The 22,047-nt window shown below is 48.2% G+C and overlaps 1 protein-coding gene across 4 annotated transcripts in view; it reads right to left on the minus strand.

The window, feature by feature from the left end:
• The window catches only part of TMEM241 (transmembrane protein 241), a 1,254,706-nt gene that overhangs the window by 1,061,901 nt on the left and 170,758 nt on the right, over positions 1-22,047 (minus strand). For 3 of the 4 annotated variants that reach the window (XM_069620898.1, XM_069620897.1, XM_069620900.1), the window contains exon 3: positions 8,107-8,184. The exons of the other annotated variant lie outside the window; for it this stretch is intronic. In XM_069620898.1, coding sequence (XP_069476999.1) covers positions 8,107-8,184 — 78 coding nt within the window. The remainder of the gene's footprint in view (positions 1-8,106; positions 8,185-22,047) is intronic. 4 annotated transcript variants of the gene reach the window in all.

Consider the following 22,047-nt stretch of genomic DNA (forward strand, 5'->3'; position numbering starts at 1 on the left):
TTGCCAAAACACCACCAAGTGCTGAAGGGGCCAGGAAGAAAGACAAGACTCCTGTCGGAGGCCCAGACATTATGGACAACCAGGAGGTACTTGCGGCAACTGCAGACCTGAAAGTGGCCTGGGAGACCAAACTGGGCCTAGCAATGGCCGAACTGGAAGCTGCACTTGAGCTCAAATTCGGAGCGGTGCAGGAGGATGTAAATCTTCTCCGGCAAGACTTAAGATTGCTCGCAGAGTGCATGGAGGACCTGGAAAAAGAGGTGGCCCCAAACACGGCGGCCTGCGCGGCCCACAAATCTGAACTTCACGCCTTGGTACAACGTGTGGGCAACCTGGAGAGTAAGGAGGAGGAGGCGGAGGGACGCGCCCGAAGAAACAACATCCGTATTATCGGATTGCCAGAAGGAGCTGAGGGAACCAACCCTACGGAATACATCGAGTCAATGTTATTGCAGGATATAACCGGGGAGCCCTGTCCCAGGGGTTCGCTGTAGAGAGGGCGCACAGGGCCCTGGCGAGGAAGCCGCCACCGGGGAACCCTCCGAGGCCGGTGATAGCCAAGATCTTAAAATATGGAGACCGGGAAAAAATCCTTGAACACTTTTGGAAGGGTGGCACAATACAAAGAGGGGCAACGAACATAACGGCATATCCGGACTATACCTTTCAAGTACAGCGCAGTAGCATGAACTTCGGGTCCGTGAAAAGAAGATTGTGGGAAGCGGGCCATAGGTACATGCTGCTATACCCAGCTAAACTGAAGGTATTCCACAAGGGCAGAACCTTGTTTTTTGACACCCCGGAGGATGCCATGGGATGGTTGGACGCGCAGAGCTGTCCCCGGGAATCGGATATCCAGGGAACTGAAGGTGGAGATAAGTAACATGCGTCTGTAGCGCCCTAGGTGCCGCAGCCTATGACAATGGGGCTTGAATGTAGCATTGCATATAATCGGCGGAGTGGGTTGAGAGCTACAGTTACAGTGGCATTAGAAACTTTGATATAAATATAGGAGCTACACGGAGCATGACCTCATACCCCCATGACAAATAGTTAGTTAGGTCACTGGTAGTCCGGTGACACCATCTGGGTTCTGGGCCGGGGCCTTCTGGGGCAGAACCAAACATGGGGGGGCCTGATCCAGGGATGGAGCTGGGCACTTGTTGGGGTTGGGGCCAAAGAAGGGGTGGTGAGGAGGGTGTGCAGTGGTTTGAAGTTGGGGAATGGGGTGTTGGGAAGGGGGTCGGGGGGACGTTTGATGGGAGGGAAAGGGTATTGAGCCAAAACGTGAACCATAACAGGCGGGATAAGAGGCAGAGAAGGAGTGCGGGATATCATGGTTATGGCGCCAGGGTGTCTTAAGGTGGTTACCTGGAATGTCCGGGGCCTCAACAGCTACCTGAGACGTAACAAGGTGATGATATATCTGAAGAGGATGAGGATCGATATAGCATTATTGCAAGAGACCCACCTCACTAGGGAGAAATTGGAGGTGGTCAAAAAGAAGTGGAGAGGGTGCCTGATGGGAGCCACATACTCGGCCTACGCTAGAGGAGTTCTCATCTGGGTGGCGCCGTAGGTGCCATTCCAGCTGCTTCAGGTAACGGGTAACCCAGATGGCAGATTGATCGTTGCAAAGGGTATACTGGAAAACCGAGAAGTGTGTATTGTAAATTCATATGCCCCTAACCAGGATACAGCGGCTTACTTTAGGACCCTGTATGGCAAAATCGGCCCTCTGCTGAGTGGTGGGATCCTGTGGGTGGGGGGGGGGGACTTTAACTGTGTACTTAATCCTAAGGTTGATAGATCGGATAGTAAGATGGACAAACCATCCCCAGCAGCCAAGGTGCTACAGGCCCTCCTGAGAGACTTCGACTTAGCTGACGTCTCAAGGCAGCTGCACCCAGTGGATAGACAATATTCGCATTATACGGCACCGCACGACCTTCATACAAGATTAGACTATATGTTTGCCTCCATGGAATTGGCAGGAGAGATGGAAGGCGCGGAATATAAAGCCAGGGTGCTCTCGGACCACTCCCCCCTGGTCCTGGAGTGGCGGCATCAACCTCTCAGGGCGCGGATTCCCACTTGGAAACTCAGCGCGAGGCTCTGCAGGACCTGGGATTCAGGGAGGGCTTAAGAGAGGCGATCATTGAGTACTTTGAGATAAACACTGGTAGTGTTAGTTCTATGGAAACTGTATGGGAGGCGTTCAAGATGGTTCTTCGGGGGGTTGCCATTTCGAAGTCTAGGGGGCTCCAGGGGGGCATAAAGCAAGAGTTGAAGGGAATCGAGGAGGAGTTGGAGGGCAGGATGCGCGAAGGAGGCACAACTAGGGATGACAGGGACAGGATAAGGCAGTTACAACAAGCGAGTGGGGAATGCTGGGACAGATTATGCAAATTGAGCTATAAGAAATACGTGGAGAGACAGCATGCAGGGGGAGATAAGCCGGGCAGGTTGCTGGCCTCGGTATACAAGAACGAGAAGCCGCGAACGGTGATCAGAGAAATCCAAGGGGAGGGAGGGCGGACCCAGAATACCCAGGAGGGGGTGAATGAAGAGTTCCTGAGATTCTATAAACATCTTTACGAGGACCCAGGTGGTCCAAGAGACCACGGAATTCAGGTAACACTGGAGGACATGGGCCTACCCACCCTAGATGAGGCAGAACGCGCTGACCTGGATGCCCCTATTACATTGGAAGAACTCAAACTAGTGGTTCGCCACCTGTCAGATGGGCTTCTGAGTGAATTTTATAAAACCTATAAATAGGAGCTACTTCCCCCGCTGCTGGCCATGCTTAACGAGTCGTATGAGCAAGGCAGGCTACCAGAGACCCTGCGAGAGGCGGTGATTATTCCGCTTCTGAAGCCGGGCAAGCCCAGCACGGATTGTGGGTCGTATAGGCCCTTATAGATGCTCAACCAGGATAGCGAAATCCTCACTGCTATACTGGCAAACAGGCTTAAGGCCGTCATTGGTAAACCGATACACACCGACCAAACGGGCTATGTACCGGGCAGGAACATAACTGAGAATCTCAAAAGATTGCACCATTTTATTGACCAAACGAAAGAAGACCGAGGCGCAATGGCAATAGTTTCACTGGACGCGGTCAAGGCCTTCGACTCAGTGAGATGACCCTGGCTGATCGTGACCCTAGAGGGCTATGGAATGGGGCTGGGGTACCGCAGGTGGGTGAAAATGTTATACAGCTCCCCGATTGCCAGGGTTAAAACCGGTGCTCTCATATCGGACAAATGGCAACTAAGCAGAGGCACTAGACAGGGCTGCCCATGGTAGCCCACGTTATACATATTAGCGCTGGAGCCACTGGCCATCTGTCTGAGACAACAATACGAGGAGACAGGTATTCGTACTGCGGGTGGCATGCATCTTGTTTCGTTATATGCGGACGACATTCTGCTGTATTTGCGCTACCCAGAGGAGAACATGCAATACATTTTGGACGTGATGGAGCAGTTTGCCGTTCTCTGTGGCATAGCGGTTAACCCCAGGAAGTCTAGCGTGTTCCCTCTGGGGAAATACAAGCTTGTCTTGCCGGGAGCCTGCCAATATTACCGATACCCTGGCACGTCAAGTCATTCCGATACCTCGGAATTTACATACACCATACAGCAGAAGAGGAACCTATATACAACACAGTAAAAGCAGTAGAGGGAATTAAAAACAGCATGGGTTTCTGGTCCAGGCTACCCCTGGCTATGGAGGGGAGAGCTGCTCTGCTAAAAATGGTAGTCTTGCCCAGACTGTTGCATTTCTTTGTTAACATTCCACGTGTGATCCCAAGTCGCTTTTTCGCTAGCCTCCATAGCCTGTGTCGGGGATTCATTTGAAGCAACTCCAGGAATAGGGTGGCCCTCTCGAAACTACAAAACTCATGCGACAGGGGAGGGATTAACCTGCCAAACTTTGAGCTATACTATCTAGCAGGGCAGCTGCAGTACGTAGCGAGATGGCTGTCTGACGAGGAGACGGCAGAATCCAGGCTGCTATGCAAAGAACCGACTCCCTTCTCCCACACCACAAGAAGTGGTATGGCTGCCCAAGTCAAGGGTCCTGGGGATGGGGGGGCTGCTGGTACTGGGATGGTAGATGTGGCACAGAGCATGGCAGATGGCAGGACACCCGGCTCCGTACTCTATGCAGGTGCCGCTAGCAGCACTATGCGGAGAGGACCCCCAGCTGATACAAGGGGTCCGCAAGTATTGGGAACCAGTGGGCCTGGCCACCCTGGGGGACATATGGATGGAGGGGGAGGCATTAGAGTTCCCGAACCTGATAGAAGATATCGGGTGCATAAGGGGCAGTATATAACATACACCAGAATTGTCAAGAGAGTGCGAGCGAAGTGGCCAACTGCGGTGCTAACCGGACAACCGGATGCCACCATGGAGGCTATATATGATATCTCAGAGGGTGGGCATGAGATTTCCCGCATATACGAGCTGCTGGGGTCCAAGGTGGGGAGGGAATTGACCCAATTGAGACACCTTTGGGAGGAAGAAGTGGGAGAGCCTATGTCGGACGGGCTCTGGAACAGAGCTCAAAGATATAAAAAAGTGTCCCGGAACGCAAGGCTCCAGCAGATCCAATTGTATATCACACATAGAGCATACCTCACCCCCAGCAGGATTGCCAGGTTTGGTGGCCAAATGACTCAGAAATGCCCCAGGTGCGGGGAGGAAGAGGCTGGGCTACTACACATGTTCTGGGCCTGCCCTGAGGTGGGGCTGTTTTGGCAAGAATTGAAGACACGTCTGGCAGGAATTGGCATTACACTGGAGGTGGAGTCGGCCTGGGCATGCATGTTGGGGGGATTCCCTAGGCCACGTAACTTGAGGCACATAAGCAAAATGAAAGACTTAGCATACATCCTGCCCAAACGAAGGATAGCAATGTGCTGGAAGGCAGCCCAGAGGCCAAGGATAGAGTTGTGGTGGGCTGACCTCTTAAAATGGGCAGAGGCAGAAACGGCTGTTTGGTTTGACACGGTTTGCAGAGGAGGGGAGGAAGAGGTAGGACCCCTAATTGAATGGAGGCAGCTGGTGGCCACCATGAGAGGCCACCCCAGTCCGATCAGAGCGATGCTGACACGGATAAAGAGATGACGGTAAACTCGACTGCAGAATACACAGACATATTGGCTCAAGTTGGGGGGAGCGAGGGGACGGGACTGAAGAATGCTGAATGTAATGCTATGATGCTAAAATTGATGATGGGAGTCCCAAGTATTGTAATGTTTGGTGTGTTGTTAAGTAAAATAAAAATTGTTTTAAAAAAATAAAAATAAAAAAAATATATTTGTTGGGGGATATAGGTAAAACCTCGGTTACACAATGTTTTTTCAATATTGCATGCGCTGTAGCAAAGAGAGGTACTGGAAATCAAAACATGCTCCTAATGCAGAGAAATGAATGCACAACCTTGTATACACGAACGAAAAAGAGGAGGAATATATACTCAATGTCCCGTCCACCTGCCGCCCCAAAGATATTTGGAACCTGCTAAGACTTTATTTGGCTGGCTCTGATGCGGAGGTGTACGAAAGGCAAATGGATGAACTGGAAGGGACCGTCCAGGAGACTGTGCAATTGTACACAGAGTAATGGTTCTGAGCTGTTTAAGGTAGGATTGCAATATTGTGCTATGTTGTCTGGTGTGAATATTCTGCAATGCCAAAAGGTGCGGCACCACGTGTGCCATTTGTTGTACGACTCTCTATTTAAATAAAAGTTTTGAAGAAAGGAAAAGTATTGTTAACACTTTGCAGCTTGTTCGTAATTTAAGTACCCTTCAACTTAGTTGCCAAAACCAATTATCATCATTTTCAGGTTTGTTCGGCTTTTACATATGCTGGCTTCCAGCTCCTGGAGCGCCCCAGTACGAGTGTTCCCTTTTTTACACTCACGGCCTTCAGCGCTCCCCTGGGCATCTTCTCTCTCCTTTCTGTCTTGCGCTCGCTCTTTTTGTGCTTCTTAGGAGCTCCAGTGAGCAGCGCTCACCGGCCTTGAACATTACTGGTTCAGCCTGCAGAGATCAGTGGATCCCTGTGTCCCATAGCTCCAGCTGTGGACACATGGCAAGGGGAACTGCAGGTATCTCAACCGTCCTGCGGCCCTCTCGGGCCCCAGCGTCTCCTTCACCCTTCTGCTGCACATGGCACCCTTCCCGCCGGCCCCTCTACAGCCTGCTCCACGTCTGCCAGCCGCGCCTTTCTCTCCAGGCTGTTTTGTCTCATTATTTGCCTGGCAGTCTCCCTTTTTATGCAGCTGTTGCCAGTTAAGTGGTTGCAGGTGTAAGTCCTTTCCTTTAAGTGCCTGACCATAGTTAAGCCTAGCAGCTGGACATGCCTGGCTATTGCAATGGTACTCCTCCACAGTCCTCTTCCTTATCTCAGTACCAAAGTGGTGTGAATGAATGGAAGTGTGCATAACTCCCAGTTGCCTCCTCCTCGTCCCAGTCTTAAAGTTAGATGCTTGTGGGACATTTGGTGTGTAAAAAAGAGGGAAATACTGACAATAACCTACAAAGGCAGGGGGGGTGTTAGTTCTGACAAGGGAAAGGGGGGATACCATGTGTCGTCCAAAGACATCATCTCCCCACTCCTCAAGGTCCTTCCACCCAGGTGATCCTCCCTCGTATATTCACCCCCAGGGTCGGGATCCAAGAGCGATGGCCTTTCCCTGGCCACCTCAGAGGCGGGTCCAGGGGGGAGTAGAAATGAGGATGCCCTCAGGTTCCTCAAAATGTGCAGTGGCCAATGTAGTGGTCACTCCTCTTTTCCTCCTCAGACTGGCTGTGTGGATACAGTTCATGAAGGTCTAAAACCCCTACACCCCTGTACAGTGTCCTGAGGTACGAGGATAGCTCAACTAAAGCAAAGTGAATAGCTGAGATACTAAAATCCTCCTATTTATCTCGTAACAAAAAAATGATAGAAGAGCTTAACATGTAGACATGGGATTATGTTTGTACACGTGTAAAATGTCAAATCATTCGTTATTTCGTTATTGGTAGGGTTAGTTTATATTATTTATTGTTTGCCTGTTAGGCGCTTATACAATAAGAAATACTGTTTCAAAGCTCCCACAGGGCAGGGAAGGTGCAGGAGTGGGAAATAAATTAAAATACACTAAAAACACAATATATAAGAGCAGTGGGGGCTGGAGGGGGGACTGGACAAACCTACTATGCCTTGTGAGTATTCAGAACGTACAAGTGCAGCAAGGAAGAAGGCAGGGGTCAGTGCTGTGGAGTCTGAGCCCATGGGTGAGTCACAGATGAAGTGCTAGGAATGTTGAGTGCTACACAGCCAGGAGCTGCTAGGGGTTTGTAAGTGCGAGCCAACAGGGCGGAAGATGTAAGTGCAAGTGCAGGTACAGGAGCTGGGCCAGTTGGGTGTGGGAGTCCAGGGCCCCAAGGATGCATAGGGGCCCAGAACACCAATTGCAGTAACTGTGGGATTAGCAGGGGAGAGAAGAAGGAAAGGAGGAGGTAAAGAGGAGAGTCTTAAGGAGATTACGGAAATTAAGAAGATCCTGCTCAAGGCGCAGGGGAGGGGGAGGCTGTTCCATAGTAGGGCGTCAGCTGAGGAAAGCAAACAAACCCCAGCCCTCTGTTTAGCAAAACGGTTTACACACAGAGTTTGAGCCAGAGGAGTGTAATGGTCTAGAGGGGGAGTATTTAGAAAGGTAAAGTTAAAGATAGTGTGGTCCCCGGGCCCAGACCACCTTGATGCAGAGGGATTTTAATTAAATCTGTGCAGCACCCGGGAGCTAGTGAAGACTTTTTAGTGCAGGAGAGATGCGGTCCCTGGCTTTAAGGCCAAGGATAAGTTACGCTGCCCTATTCTGGATTAGCTGGAGGGGTCGCACAGTGGATGATGGTAGATTCAGAAGGAGGATATTGAAACAGTCTAGCCTACAGAGTACCACGGCTTGGGTCACATTGAGCCTCTGGGGGAAAGTTGTACACAATTTACCTGAGCATGCAATCAGCATTATGTTATTGTATACATGATACCTATGTTAGGTTACAATGTTCAATAGAAAAATATATTACAAATCACTGTACCTGGAATTACTGCTGATCTCTACCCACCCCAGTTTCCAGGACACATGAAGCAAGAATCCACCTACTAGAGTCTGCCATCTAAAAAACAATTGCATGGAAAAGTAAATTAGAAGCACTGAAAAACTAACATTACCTCTAGACAATTTACTCTCTAAATCCTGGGCCATAGAACATTGTATGCTACAAAAGCAACTGCATTCGATGTATATTGTCCTTGAGATTTTATTATGGCTTGTGAAGGCATCATGAAGCAAGACACAGACACCAGCCTTAAGTTCAAAACAAACAATATTTATTAACTTAAATGTCAGGATGGTAGAAGGAACAACTTGCCCAGTACAAAGGGAGGATTTCCCTATCTGAAAAAAACTAAGGAAAGTCTGAATCAAAGAATTCAACTTAAACGTCAGTGTCCAAAAACTATGCTTGCCCTCACGACTAAAGCTAAACAGTGTGTAGGGAAGTCAATAATCAAAGAATGGTGATCAACACAAAATTCTGAGCTTCTTCCAGCTCCCAGTTTATCTTTAGCTTCCCTTCCCCAAGTTCAAGAAAGTTAGATAAAAAGTCTTTAAGATTGACCTTGTTCAAGTTCAAACAGTTCTCCTTAGTTTGTTGGTTTGTTTGTTTGTTTGTAATGCGCACCAGACCCGAAGGTATCAGGGCGCAAAAGTGAGATGGTACAAGAATATTTTAGTCTTAGGGTTACAAAGTTACATGAATAAAAGTACATCAAATTACAGTAATATATAGAGTATTATAAGCAACATACACAGAGTTAAAGTAGAAAAAGGAGCGGTCAGTCAGTGGTTACATCAATTTACAATAGTTACATAGTTTACAGTGAGACTGACAGCAGATTCTCTATGTACAGTGTACAGTCAGGGCTAGAGGTTGAAGCTATAATTATACATGTGGATAAGGAGTATTCCAGTGTTAGTGGTCATTTTCTCTGAGCCATTTGATGGTGTTGTGTCTGAGTTTGAGGAAGGTTTGATCCTCCTTCAGGGAAGGGGGGAGAGAATTCCATATCGGCACAGCTTTGACCGGGAAGCTGTTACCACTAGCTTTAGAAAGTTTAAATCTAGGTATGGCTAGGCAATTTAAGTTTGCAGTCCTAGAGGATCGGATTGAGGTATTTCTTTTGATTCTTTCCATAAGGTAGCGAGGGGCTGCATTGTTACGGCATTTGTGAATTAGTGACAGTTTTTTGCCTGATTTTATCACTAATAGTCAGCAAATTTTATTGTCTCCTAACCTCTGATACATGTTCTTTTCTGGCAATGCCCTGTGGAGCTCTCAGAGCGTTATTTTGGAGAATTTGAACCTTGTAAGTGATGTGTTTGCTGGTGCCCATGTAAAGGGCGTTGCAATAGTCCAACTTGGACTAAAGGAGGGCTGTGGCAGATATGGTGCAGCTTGTTTTAGATAGAAAGGGTTTACCAGCTCTGATCAACTTGCAGGTATACGCAGAGGCCGAGGCCAAGGCATTGACCTGTTTGGCAAAGGTAAGGGTAGAGTCAAGGTAGAAACCTAAGGATTTTAACTCTTTTGCAACTTTAATGAGGGTGCCATCAATGTTAAAGTAGGTATATTTGGGGCCTGAGTTTGTTGATGTTGAATGAACTTCCTAGGATGAGGAGCTCGGTTTTGTCATCATTCAGGCATAGACCGTGGGTTGCCATCCATGCCTGGATGCTGAGGTAAATTATTTTACTAAGGCTGTATCCTTATTATAATCCCCGGTAAACGGTATAAGAATCTGGGTATCATCAGCATAAATAGTGTAGGTGACACCCAAGTGGTCCAGATCATCGAATAGAGGCGTAGCAAATATATTGTACAATGTGGGTGAAACGCAGTAGCCCTGCGGCACGCCACATGTAATGGGAAGAGGGTCAGCTGCTGCAAAGGGAGAGAAGACTCATGGTCCTGTAACTCAGAAAGGATTGGATCCAGATAATGGCATCCTGTGCAAAATGAGCAGCCGAGTCTAGGTGATTGCAGAGTACTTTAGGGTCCACCAAATCAAAGGCGGCCGAGAGATCGAGGAGTAGTAGCACGGCTGAGTTTCCTTTGTCTCCAAGTACGTCAATCTTTGCTTTGAGATTGAGCAGTGCTGTCTCAGTGCCGTGTTGGGGCTTGAATCCTGATTGGCGGATTCCTAGAAGTTGGTTAGACTCCAAATACTCCTGAATCTGGAGACAGGCCACCCGGTCTAAAATTTGGAGTAGAAAAGGCACTGTTCGTGATGGGCCTGTAATTGGTGGGGATGGAGGATTCAAGGGATTGTTTAAGGAGTGGGGTGACCCAGGACTCCTTTAAGTTGCCAGGCATGGTACCTGATACAAAAGAGGCATTGATTTGTTTGGTTATAAAGGGTGAGAGGTCTCTCGCAGCATCTTTGATAATTTGTGCTGGGCATTTGTCTCCTTGGCAGTTTGATGGTTTTCGTGATAGGATGATTATTTCCCCCTCGAGGGTGGAGACTTTAGAGAAACTGAATTGTTGTGAAGGTTTGGAAGTGGTCGTAGGGGTGCTGGTGGTTGTGTCTGGATTAGGTAGATTGGCTTTTTTTCCACCATTTTATTCTGTAGAAGGGTACTTTAATACATTAGGGCGTTCTGAATATTGGTGCACCAAAGTTTGTCCTTCAGGCAGTTGTCTGTAGGTGGAATCAAGGCTTTCACCTCTTTTAGGATTACAGAGTTCCTTTGAGTTTGAGTTTGCTTGGGAGATCCTATTATTATATGTTTCCCGTTTAGTGTTTATTATTTCTTTCTTGTATAGGGTCGATATGTTGTTCAGATTGGTTTTATTTTCAGTGGTGGGTAGTTGTCTCCAGGAGGCTTTGCATTTTCTTTTTTCTGCTCTCAAAGTTTTGAGGTGCGGAGTGAACCAAGAGTTCAAGTGCACTCTGTGTTTACTCTTCCTCATTTTTAGTGGGGCGATCGTATCTGAGGCTTTGGTCATGGCATTATTATATTTGTTTACTAAAATAGCAGGATCGTTAGTATCAGGCAATGAATTGAGAGTGGGTGTAATGAGTGGTATAAGTTTATCCACTGTAATAATTGTTTTATTTCTAGTTGGGATGGGTGGGGCTGTTAGGTTGTTTTTAGATTAGGAGTTTTTGCTGTAACAGTGAATGAGAGGAGGAAATGGTCTGACCAAAATTGAGGGGTTATAGATGTGAGTGAGACGTTGCAGTTAAACTCTGCCACCCAATATATAGTTCAACCTTTATTGTGTGTGGGCAAGGTGACTTTTTGCGTGAAACCGAATTCGGTAAGCACATTAGATATTGTCAAGGCTTGTTGGTCACTGGGGTTGTTAAAGCCCAGGTTAAAATCTCCTAATAAAAGTACTTGAGATGAGGTTTTCAAGTTATCTGATGTTAAACGAATCTTCACGAGATTGTGAGTTACCTCTGCTTCCTGTAGACCGTGGAGTTGAGGTTGCCAGTATGTCGATGTATGATGGCCGATGAATGGGTAACGCGAGAAATTAGTCCAATCCCCTCCTGGTGAGTTAACACAGGACGGCACTGAACCAACTCCCAACGCCACGGGTGGCACTTCTCAGAATTTGCGTGACGTCGGGACAGTGTTTCCACTGGCTGAGAAGGCTTGATGAAATCACCGATGATAACAGGATTGAACTCAGGAACTCCCAAAAGGCAGTAAGGCACAGGTACCGGCAGGACACAAGACAGGCAAAGGGAGGCAAACTGAAGAAGGCAGAACTGACAGGAGATTCCCCACTACAACTAGGAACGATAACCTACTCTACCATAAACCAGGGAAGGACAAGGTATCAGAATGAAGGAGCAGAAAGAGTAGGAGGACCAGGAAGCAAGACTGGAATAAGGAAATGAGGCAGAATTGGGCAGAAAAGGATAGAACAGGAAACTGGGGGACTGGACAACAAGTGCCAGGACTCCAGCAGCGCATACACAGTAACAACCGCGTTGAGACGCGTCGTCCCTGTGTATGCGGTGCCCTTTTATGGCTCAGGGTCAAAGCGAGGCTTGGAACGCATGTTCCGACACTGCGCATGCGCGGGACGTCGAAACACTGACGATCCGCGCATGCGCAGATCCTCGCAAGATGGCGGCGTCCACGGCGCCCATCCGAACCGCGGGTCGGCGTGAGGAGAGACGCCACCGCGGGTATAGTCTCCATGAAGGAGGAGACCGCTGCGGCCGTGGACCAGGAACCCCAGGACAAGTAAGTGGCGCCCGCGAGCGAGCGCGCGGTGTGACATCTGATAGGATTATGGAGCCATGACTCGGTTATAGCTAGAAAGTCATTGGGCCTCATTACAACTCACCCGGTATGGAAACAACGGTGGCGGTAAACCCGCCGCCACGGTTGTATCCATACCGGGTGATCACGACTCCTGCAGGCGGAGGCGTCAATCCCGCCAGGTCTGACCTGGCGGGTTTAACACCGCTCGCCTGCAGGCGGACGAGGAAACACCGGCACCATCACGAGATGGTGCCGGTGTTTCCGTGATCTCCATTCCCATTGATGGGACTTAATGGGAATAGGGATTTACACCATTCCGCCTCCGGAATTCCCGGGTCACCGGGGTTGTAATGCCCCGGTAATTCCGGGAATCACGGAGGCGGAATGGTAATACGAGTCCGGCGGTAACCAGGTGGTTTTACCACCTTGGTTACCGCCGGACTCGTAATGAGGCCCATAGTCTTCAGAAAGGATTAAGTCTGCCATCTCCTTGTGCCACCAGGGATCTTGCATTAATTAAGGCACCCTTAATATCTGGGTCATTATTGCCAGGCAATGGGATCACCAGTTTAGTCAGATCTCTAGAAGTCGAGTTAGGTAGTTCATTCAGAGGTTGTTTTGTAAGAGAGTGGCGGTTATACTTGGGTAGGTGTGGGGTGAGGTCGTTAGTCTTATTCTTCATATTACATTTGTCATGAGGGAATTCACTCAAATGGTATATACTAGAAGAAGTACTAGTTGGTGGCTCATAAAGTCTAGTCAATCTCGAACGGAGTCTGCCATTTCTTATAGGAATGAGGCAAGGTGTATTAGTTTTAGTTAATTCAAGGTTTAAATCATGAAGTTTGGGTGGGAGATGTTCAGGGTTAGCCGTCTGGACTTGGTTAGGTCGTGGGTTAGTATCTATCATATGCTGTGTGTGCTCAAGAGAGGCTGAAAGCTCTGGAAATGTGAGAGGTACACTATGATGATGGTTAGTCTTCAGCTGGAATGGGAAGGGGGTGTATGTGATATCCATAATGGATACACTAATGCTTTCCACAGTTACGTGTGACAATATTATGTATTGATCTCCTGTAGTACTGACCTGATGGCCTGGTGTCAGTAGGGCCCACAGGAGGTAGTAATGTAAGGCGGTAGTGGCATACATAATGTGCTGGCGGTGTGATTAGGACAGGTATGAGCAAGGCGGGATAGATGTGTAGTCAACAGGTAGTCTGCTAGCAGAGCGCCGTTGATAGAGAATGAGTGCAGGCACAGGTAGATCTGGATGCTACTTGATTCACAGAAAAATAGGTTTAAATATAATGCAGCATGAAGTCAAGCAATGGCGGGTCACTGATGCCAATGAGCGCAGATGGGCTCTAGCTAGCACAGAGCACACATGTTAATTCTTAATATGAGATGGCAGAAAAAATCTAAGGTTCTAAACAGGTATACACCAAGCACATATGTTAATTCTAGGTATAAGATGGCAAAAATCTAAAGTTCTGCATAGGTCAAAGTATACGAATAGAAATTGTTCACAGAACAGTACAGGCAATAATAGCAATGCAGGAGACTGTATAAGTAGGCTGTGCTAATGGTATTCAGTTCAGATAGTGAATCGGTAGCTATACGGTCGTATTCACGCTAAGCTAAACAGAGGTTTATCAATGGGGAGCGTTGGGTTGGCTACAGAAACAAAGTTTGCTTACACAACATTTGCGATAAGGCGGATGAACATGAACAGTGCATAGACAATTGTCATTCGAAGCCATACAATTAGTATATAATCAGCGTCCTTTGTATCCCATAGGTGCGGCAAGTGATCGTACGGGATGGTGATAGGTAGTGTAGAGTTTGCAATAGTATCAAGGGATTGGTGGAAGGTGCGGCGAAGAACGTTTAAGTTTCCTGGCAGGAAACTGGTGGGGTGATGCAAACATATAGGTGCAATAAACATACAGTGACTAGAAACACTGTCAACAATGGGTATACAGGGTTAGCATAACAGCGTAGACGGGGTATCAGGTATTAATATCGCCACATATATGGTCGCCGTAAATAATATCGCCGGGAAAATGTTGTGGCGATATTATTTGGGTGACCATATATATTGCGATAGGGGCAAAAAAAAAAAAATGTAAAAAAAACCCAAAAAAACATTTGGGGGTTGCGGGGGTGTCCCCCGCATGTTCCATGCAATAATGTCGCCACAAAAAACGACAATTTTTCGGCGATTTTTTTGTATGGCGATATTTTTGTGGCGACATTATTACATGGAACCGTAGACGGTGCTCTGAGTTAGGGAAGTCATAGCAAGGGCGAATCTTACCGTGATAGATGCACGTGGATATGAGGAGGCGGCCCCTCGGCCATAACATGCAAAGACAGGCGATGGCCTGGTTAGGTGGGCCTTTGTATGGTCGGGCCGGCTAACGCCATCCAGCAGTGACACGCAAAGGAAATAGGCGCATGGGCCCAATCAGCGCTCACTCGCTCATTCACAAACACAGTTGCTTAGCAACCTGGTAAACAACAAGGCGCGGCCATCTTAAGAGCTCAGCTCGTATATATTTCAATGGCGGCAGGAGCAGCTTTCAGGTAGATTCAGCGATCAAACGAATGACAGATGATTTTTGAGCAGGATGGCGCTTACAGTGCGATGGCATGCTCAAAGGGCAAAGATGGGCAAGATTACCAGATGTAGCCAGAGTTTTTCTCGCTGGTGCACTTCCCCGGAATGGTTCAAACAAATGTAAGCCTGGGGAGGGAAAAACTGGAACAGCGCTGACGTGTCTGGGATCAAGCAGGGGTTTGTAAGATAGTGTGACCTCGTGAGTATCATCTGCACCCATGTCTGCGGTACCAGGTGCACGTTAGGCCAGAGATAGGGCATGCTATGATTTGGGCCTTTTATTTGGCAATTACGGACTGCAAGCCCGATGACGTGCAAAGAAGAAGAACCCCACGTGGAAGAAGATGGACAGGAGATGCTGGGTCCAATGACCCAGCATCCCATATGGAGCAGGCCGGATATGAATAGCGTTGCACCAACCAGCTACGTGGTTCTGTGACCTGTAATGTACGTAAACTGTGACGCTTTTCACCTTTATTTTTATGGAAATAAACTTTGTTATCCTTGCAAGCAGTGTGCTGGCCCTTTTCCCTTAGCAGGTTGTATTTTTTCTGGTGTGAGCGTTGAGGAGCTTCTCTACATTTTTGGTGACGCGGACGTGATTGCAGGTTTTCCGCGAAGATGGAGGCTTCCAGGCCACATCTCTGGAGGGGTCTCCCACTGTTACACTTTGGCAGACACAAACTTCCCTGCGGTGTACATCCCATTCACAGGCTCCTTTCTGGAGCAGATGCAGGTTGCCATGGCGTCTGTACAAGCTACGGCGGAACCCGTGTCAGCTGACACAGCTCGTACGTGAAGGACGTACAACAAGGCACGCCCCCCTTACGGGTTTAAAACCAGCGTCTTCCAGTGGGCTTGTTGCTGCTAATTAGTGTTTCTTACTATTTGCGGTTACGTCCGTTTTACTTCGTGAAATCGTGTCACGAAATCCCAACTTGATCTCCTGGTTTCGACCCACGCCCGAACTTTTAGATTGTTACGTCTCCTATTCCATTGACACTTCATAGACCACTACGGTATCGACCCGGACTGCCCCTGGACTGCCTCCTCTACGCCCTTATCATTGTTGTGATCTTCTGGTATTTGACACGGAACGTTACTTGGATTATTCTTCCCTGCTCCTGCTCCTGCTGTCTTCGCAACACCTTCGTCAGCAGTTATTCGGAACACTTCAGCTCCAACTCTCGTTTGGGAAGTCTGTGTTTCAGGTAACCAACTATGTTTATTTTCTTCTATTTCTGCAAGCGCCATCTTTGACTACTACTGCTCTGTTGGTATTCCTCTCTACTGGATTTGGGACATTCATTGAACTCCAACTCTCAACGAACTTATTTTCAAAGTGCATATTGACGCTCTCCTGATCCTGCACCAACCCGGCTCTAGCGCGACCCTCGTGCCGCCCGGGTTTAGTTCCCTGTACTAACTTCCCCGTTTATTATTTTTTCCTGTCGTTTTCTCCAATCCTGGAATTCATTAACCCTTGAGAGTCCCAGAATTCAGGTCTGTAGTTTTGACTAAAACTAAAACTCTCTACAGGAAGAATCCATTAGATTAATTCACTCATTTGGGTTTACTTCTTTACTTGAAGGTCCATTCCGGGGAAAGTTCCACTCCAATCACTGCCTAGGTATTTCCTGTTCCATACTGTGCTTGATTGCTTACTTGGTTTCTCAGCACTGTCTAATCTCTTTGTATTCCTTTGCAGCTTGGGTATTGGCGGTGTGTGTTCTCCCTGCTCTTTTATTGAACGGACACCTCTGCCTGTTCCAATTGAAACAGCAGAGAGGTACATTGTAAAGAAGAGCCCCTCTCTTGAGGAAGCCTGAGGGGAGCTGAAGTTGGAGGCTGAATATCGATTCCTGTGTACATATCGTCTCCAAGGTCATCTATCTTCCTGACCTATTTACGGAGCGGTGAGTAACACCCACCTGCAGTGACCAGTCCCAAGCACGCAACCTGCAGTGGTTTACCAGAGCCGTTTTCACAGAATTCCTGTCTTGTCTTTGGAGTGGGTCACGGCTCCTAGGAAGGTGCAGGCCCTTATTGGGACCCCGTGATGAAGGAGCTTGGGTGAACAGGCAGATCTAAGTACACCTCTTGCGAGTGACAACGAGGGGTTGACATTATGAGGGGACTGGAAGAATGGGGACAACGGTGTGTGTCGCAGAGGAGGCAGTGACAGTGACTGGTGAGCTGGCGTGTGCTTGAGTGGAAGAGTGTATTAGAGACCAAGTGGCGGTTTTATATTTTGGTATTATTATTGTTATGAGGATACGAGACAAGAAATGTAAGTGTGGGATCTTTTCTGAGGTGGGATAGAAGGTGGCGCCATATTTTTAATTTTGATAAAAGGATACAAAAGTAGGGGCTCTGTATAATTAGAGAGCTTCGATTCCTGTGCCCAATATATCTCGGGTGGAGAAATGAGATGAAGTAGTGGTTATTTTAGTTTATTGTTTTGGTTTGTTGTTTTAGTGCATTATATTTTTGATTGTGTAGCAGGCGGAGGCCAAGGGAGGGCCTATGGGAGTGATGTGAGTGTTTGAGGCGAGGAGTGAGAGAGTGTGGTTGCTTTAAAGTGTTTAGGGGGCAACTGAGAAGCAGGGGACTGGTAGGGACGTTCATGACAAATCATGCATGACCTATAGCTTAAAGGTTTTCGAACATAACGATCATCAACATGGGGGTAATGTCTCCTTTGGAGCATATGTACAGTGCCTTGCCGTTGTATAAAGATAAGATAGAGAAGTACCACAAGCAGTGGGTGGCAGAGGCACAGGGGGAATATCCCGCCCATGGCCAGAGCAGGGTCATACTGAAACACACATCGACGTTTTTAGCTGCCAAATACAAGGGTAAAAAACTTAAGAAAAGGAAAGAGATTTCTGATTTATGGAAAATGGTAGAGGACAATGATGAGTGCAAGTCCCAGTGTGACCGTAACCCCAAAACGATTGCAGTAAAAGCAACAGCACCAGAGGGAACACAGTCGCCCTCGCCCCAAGGAGGACTTCACCTGCTCACCACCCTCCAAGCCACAGGATAAACAAATCCAATATATGTGCCTTCACCGGCCATAGCACCACCCCTGTATCAAACGACACCTAACCCTACAACACTGTGGGATAACAAATCACAGAAAGAGTTAGAGGAGGCATTAGAAGCAACACAAGCACAGTTGGCATGGTTGAGGGCCCTCAGAAAAGGGGGAGCAAACTAGGGTGTGGTCTGGACAAGTGGAGGGCCGGAGACATTTTGTTTAGATTGGACAGCACTGCAATGAAGGATGTGCATACCGAGAAGGGGAGGATGTGCATACCGAGAAGGGGAAGAGTAACGAGCAAGCAGCAGTAAGTGTAGGTTATGGGACAGTATGGATGTATGGGAACACAAACAGATTTGCGTGAAGGAGAATGGGACACGGTGGATGAGTTAGAGGAGGAAGAGGAGGCACAGGAGGCACCAGAAATTCCACCAAGGCTAGGGAGCTTGTGGGGTCCGCAATTGAGGAACAGATTCATGCAGGTAGCAGTGGCCATGAAAATGGGAAGTGATGGAAGGAAAGCAAAGCGAGGAATGGGCACATAGTTGCAATTGTTGCATAAAATACCTGGGAGGGCTTAGTATGCCCCCTGGGCTTAGATGGATAAGAACAACTTGATCAAAGCGCTCCTTCCCCTCACTGCGGGGGCTGGGAAATTGTTATATAATTTATAATTATAATTGGTTATTTATAACAAGTTTAATACCCAGAGGTTTCTATGCACAGACCCGGGTATCGAACCTGTGTTGCTCTGTGTCGTCTTGTTTCCAAGGCGAGTGCGTTGCCCCGAGTTATCCTCCCGGCCTTATATGCGTTTCAAAACAAACAGCTGGGATCCCTATAGCTGTGGGAGACATAAAAAGTTTGCTCGTAGCCATTGTGGGAGATCAGGCTGGGGATGCTTGGGTTCAAGATGGATACCCAGGAGTTAAGCTAGATGAGGATACACCTGATGGGGCACCCTTTAACAATATAAGAGTGCATGTGTGGGATGCAGTGCGGCGGGCATACCCTGACATACCAGACTTGCAGTCCATAATGCAATATAGTATGGGGATGATGAAGACCCCGCTCAGTAAATTTCGAAGGTGCAGGAGATGCGGGGAGCGGAGACGGAAGACCAGTGGGACAGATCAGTTCCTCTTTTCTATTTTGTTAAAAGGGGGATTGCCCAAAGAAGTGCAGAAGGCACTCAAAATGATAGTGGGCATCGAAGCAAAGGGGTGGGCTGAGTTACAGACTATAATTATACACCACTGTAACTGGATCAAAGAGAGAAAAGAAAATGGCACAAAGGTAGCCTGCTGAGGAAATATAACTGGTACAGAAAAAAATTGGTGACAATAGCAGTTGAAGTGGTGGTAACAGCTATCACTCAAACAGAACCAGCAGGGCAGGTAGCAATGCGACCGGATGCAAGAATAACAGCGATTTGGCCAGGCAGAGGACAAGGACAGTAGAACGGGGGACGGCCACAGTACTCTAAATAGCATCAGGGAGGTCAGCAACGCGGTAGAGGGAGGGTGTGATTGAGTAGAGGGGGATTTGGAGGGATGGGACAGAGAGGGGGAATGGGAACAAGGGCTTAGTTACGAGTTTGTCAGTCTGGAAACAAGGGTGCTGGTAAGCTCACCGGTACCCTTGTTTCCGGATCGGCAAACTCTAGGTCTGCCTGCCGTGTCCGCTCTGTCCAACAGGTCTGACCCTGCCAGGCGCTGCAAGCACGGTAGGCAGACTGTTCACAGAAGCACCCGCACTGTTGCTAGCGGTGCATGCGATTCTGTGTCCCCACTCCCATAGAGTCCAATAGGACTCTATGGGAATGGGGACATACAATTTGCTGACGCCTGACTTCCTGGGTCGCCAGACTGGTAAGAAGCCGGTGGCACCGGGAAGTCAGGCACCGGTAAAATATTACAGGACTGGGGGCAACCCGCCGATAGCACCGGCAGGGTTTCCGCCAGACCTGTAATGAGGCCTCAAGTCAATGTTGGGGATGTGGGTTCATTTAGGGTCATTTTGGGGGTGATTTCGCAAGGGAATGTGATGCGAGCGGAATACAATCCATAATATGTCCCTGCTGGCCCAATGCAACAACAGAAACACTTCCCTGCGCCCCGAATAGCCACGTCCATACCATACGAAATACACCAAGCAAACACGCAGTTACCACTACGACCCTCACAAATGCAACAGCAGGCCGCGCCCAGCACCCCAAACCAATCACATATGGTGCCCCTGTGCCCAGAAGCAATGAGGTCCCAAATGGGCAGTGGCACCTTCTCGGGTGTGAGTGTATTAGGAGGTAACCCTTTCACCTTCCCGGGAACCAACACATATGCGGATTAGGACAGCCCACAGAGAGCTCTTGCATGCCCTGTCCTGTCCATGACTACCCACCCTAAATAAACAATTCATCTTTAGGGTTGACACAGGTGACACAATCTTGCATCGGTAAAGGAAACTTCCCATTATCATATGAAACTCGACACACAGGGATTCGCTGAGGCTGTAGCAACGATTCTGTGTACAGAAGAGGTAGCTATGAAAATAGGAGGAAAAGTGGTGCGTGCACCCTTACTATACTCAGAACCCCCCCCCCCAGTAAATTTGCTGGGGCATGACCTCCTCAGCATATTGACTATGACAATTTATTTCACAGATCAGGGAATAGTATGTGCTACCCCAGGGATGTGTGCAATGAGGGCAAAGGTGATAATACATGCAGGCGGAGAGGTGGTGGTCTGCGGCATCCCCGTCGACCCTGACATGTTTGTATACAGAATCACAGTTTTGCTTGATGCAGTGCCACAGATAGGTAATGCATGTTGGTGTATAACATCTGATTTAATCTTTTTTTAATTTTATTTTTTTAAACTATTGTTTTACAACATTAACCAACAACAACAAACAAACATTACAGTCACTCTGGCACTTCTTCGTGGATTCCGCCTTCCATTCTGATTCGTCATGGTGCGATCCCGCGGCCGTGCTGCCCTGGTCTACGGCTGCCCGTTTTCCCAGTTCCAGGTCCATATCCTTTGCGTGTCGGATTTTTGAAGGGGTACTATGTGCATCTGTCTATTCTCCTGTTATTGTTCCTCCGCTCTCCCGGGGTTATCTGTGCTGCTCTCTACCCCCTGTTCGAATAGGTCTTGTATGAGTGAGTTCCATGCAAGTATCTTTTGCCCACTTTCGCCCTCATTCCTCTGCACCACTCTTGTCCACACCGCTGTTTCCGCCACCCCCCATCTCTGGAGATCAGACCGCCATGAATCCATACTTGGGCCTGCACTAGAGTTCCATGCCATTGCTATGCGACGTTTAGCCAAAATGCACACTAAATCCTTCATCTTGGCTAGATACGTCCTTTGCCTGTCTCCTCTGGGAAAAAGGCCCAATAAATAAGACTCCAGGGTCCATGCTTGCATTTGGATTCCACCCCCCGCCACCCTATCTTTGATTCCCTCCGAGAAAATCATTATTACTGGGCAAGTCCAAAACATATGCAGCATGTCAGCTTCCTCCTCGGTGCAGCGGGGGCAGTTTCGGGGTTCCCCCAGACTCATCATGGTCATCCTTCTTGGTGTAAGGTATGCCCTATGCATAAGGTATAAATGCGCTTGTCTGAATCTTGCGTTCCTGACACTTTTTTAGGGTATCTCAGCACTGCAGCCCATTCCTGGTCACTGAAGGTCCTCTGGAGCTCCCCTTCCCAACGTTCTCTTGTTTGCAGCACTTGCTCATTGTTGGATTCCAGCAAGTGTTCATATAGTCTGGAGACCGTGTGTCCCCCTTCTGATATGTCATAACATGCATCCAATCCCCTTCCCTCCTAACCGCCCCCTCCCCCCAGTGTCCTCTTCCTCTGGCCATGCTTCCCATCTCTTCTCGATTTTTCTGACCATGCTATTATGTAGAATAAACTGGCCTCCATGTATATTTTTATCCCTCACGAGGTTTAAAAATTCCACCCACTGTCCCTCCTTCCTCCGATCCCCTATCTGGGCTACGCCTTTGGCTTC

This window comes from Ambystoma mexicanum, chromosome 5q (assembly GCF_040938575.1).
Source record: "Ambystoma mexicanum isolate Mex_15411 chromosome 5q, UKY_AmexF1_1, whole genome shotgun sequence".
NCBI classification, from domain to species: Eukaryota; Metazoa; Chordata; class Amphibia; order Caudata; family Ambystomatidae; genus Ambystoma; species Ambystoma mexicanum.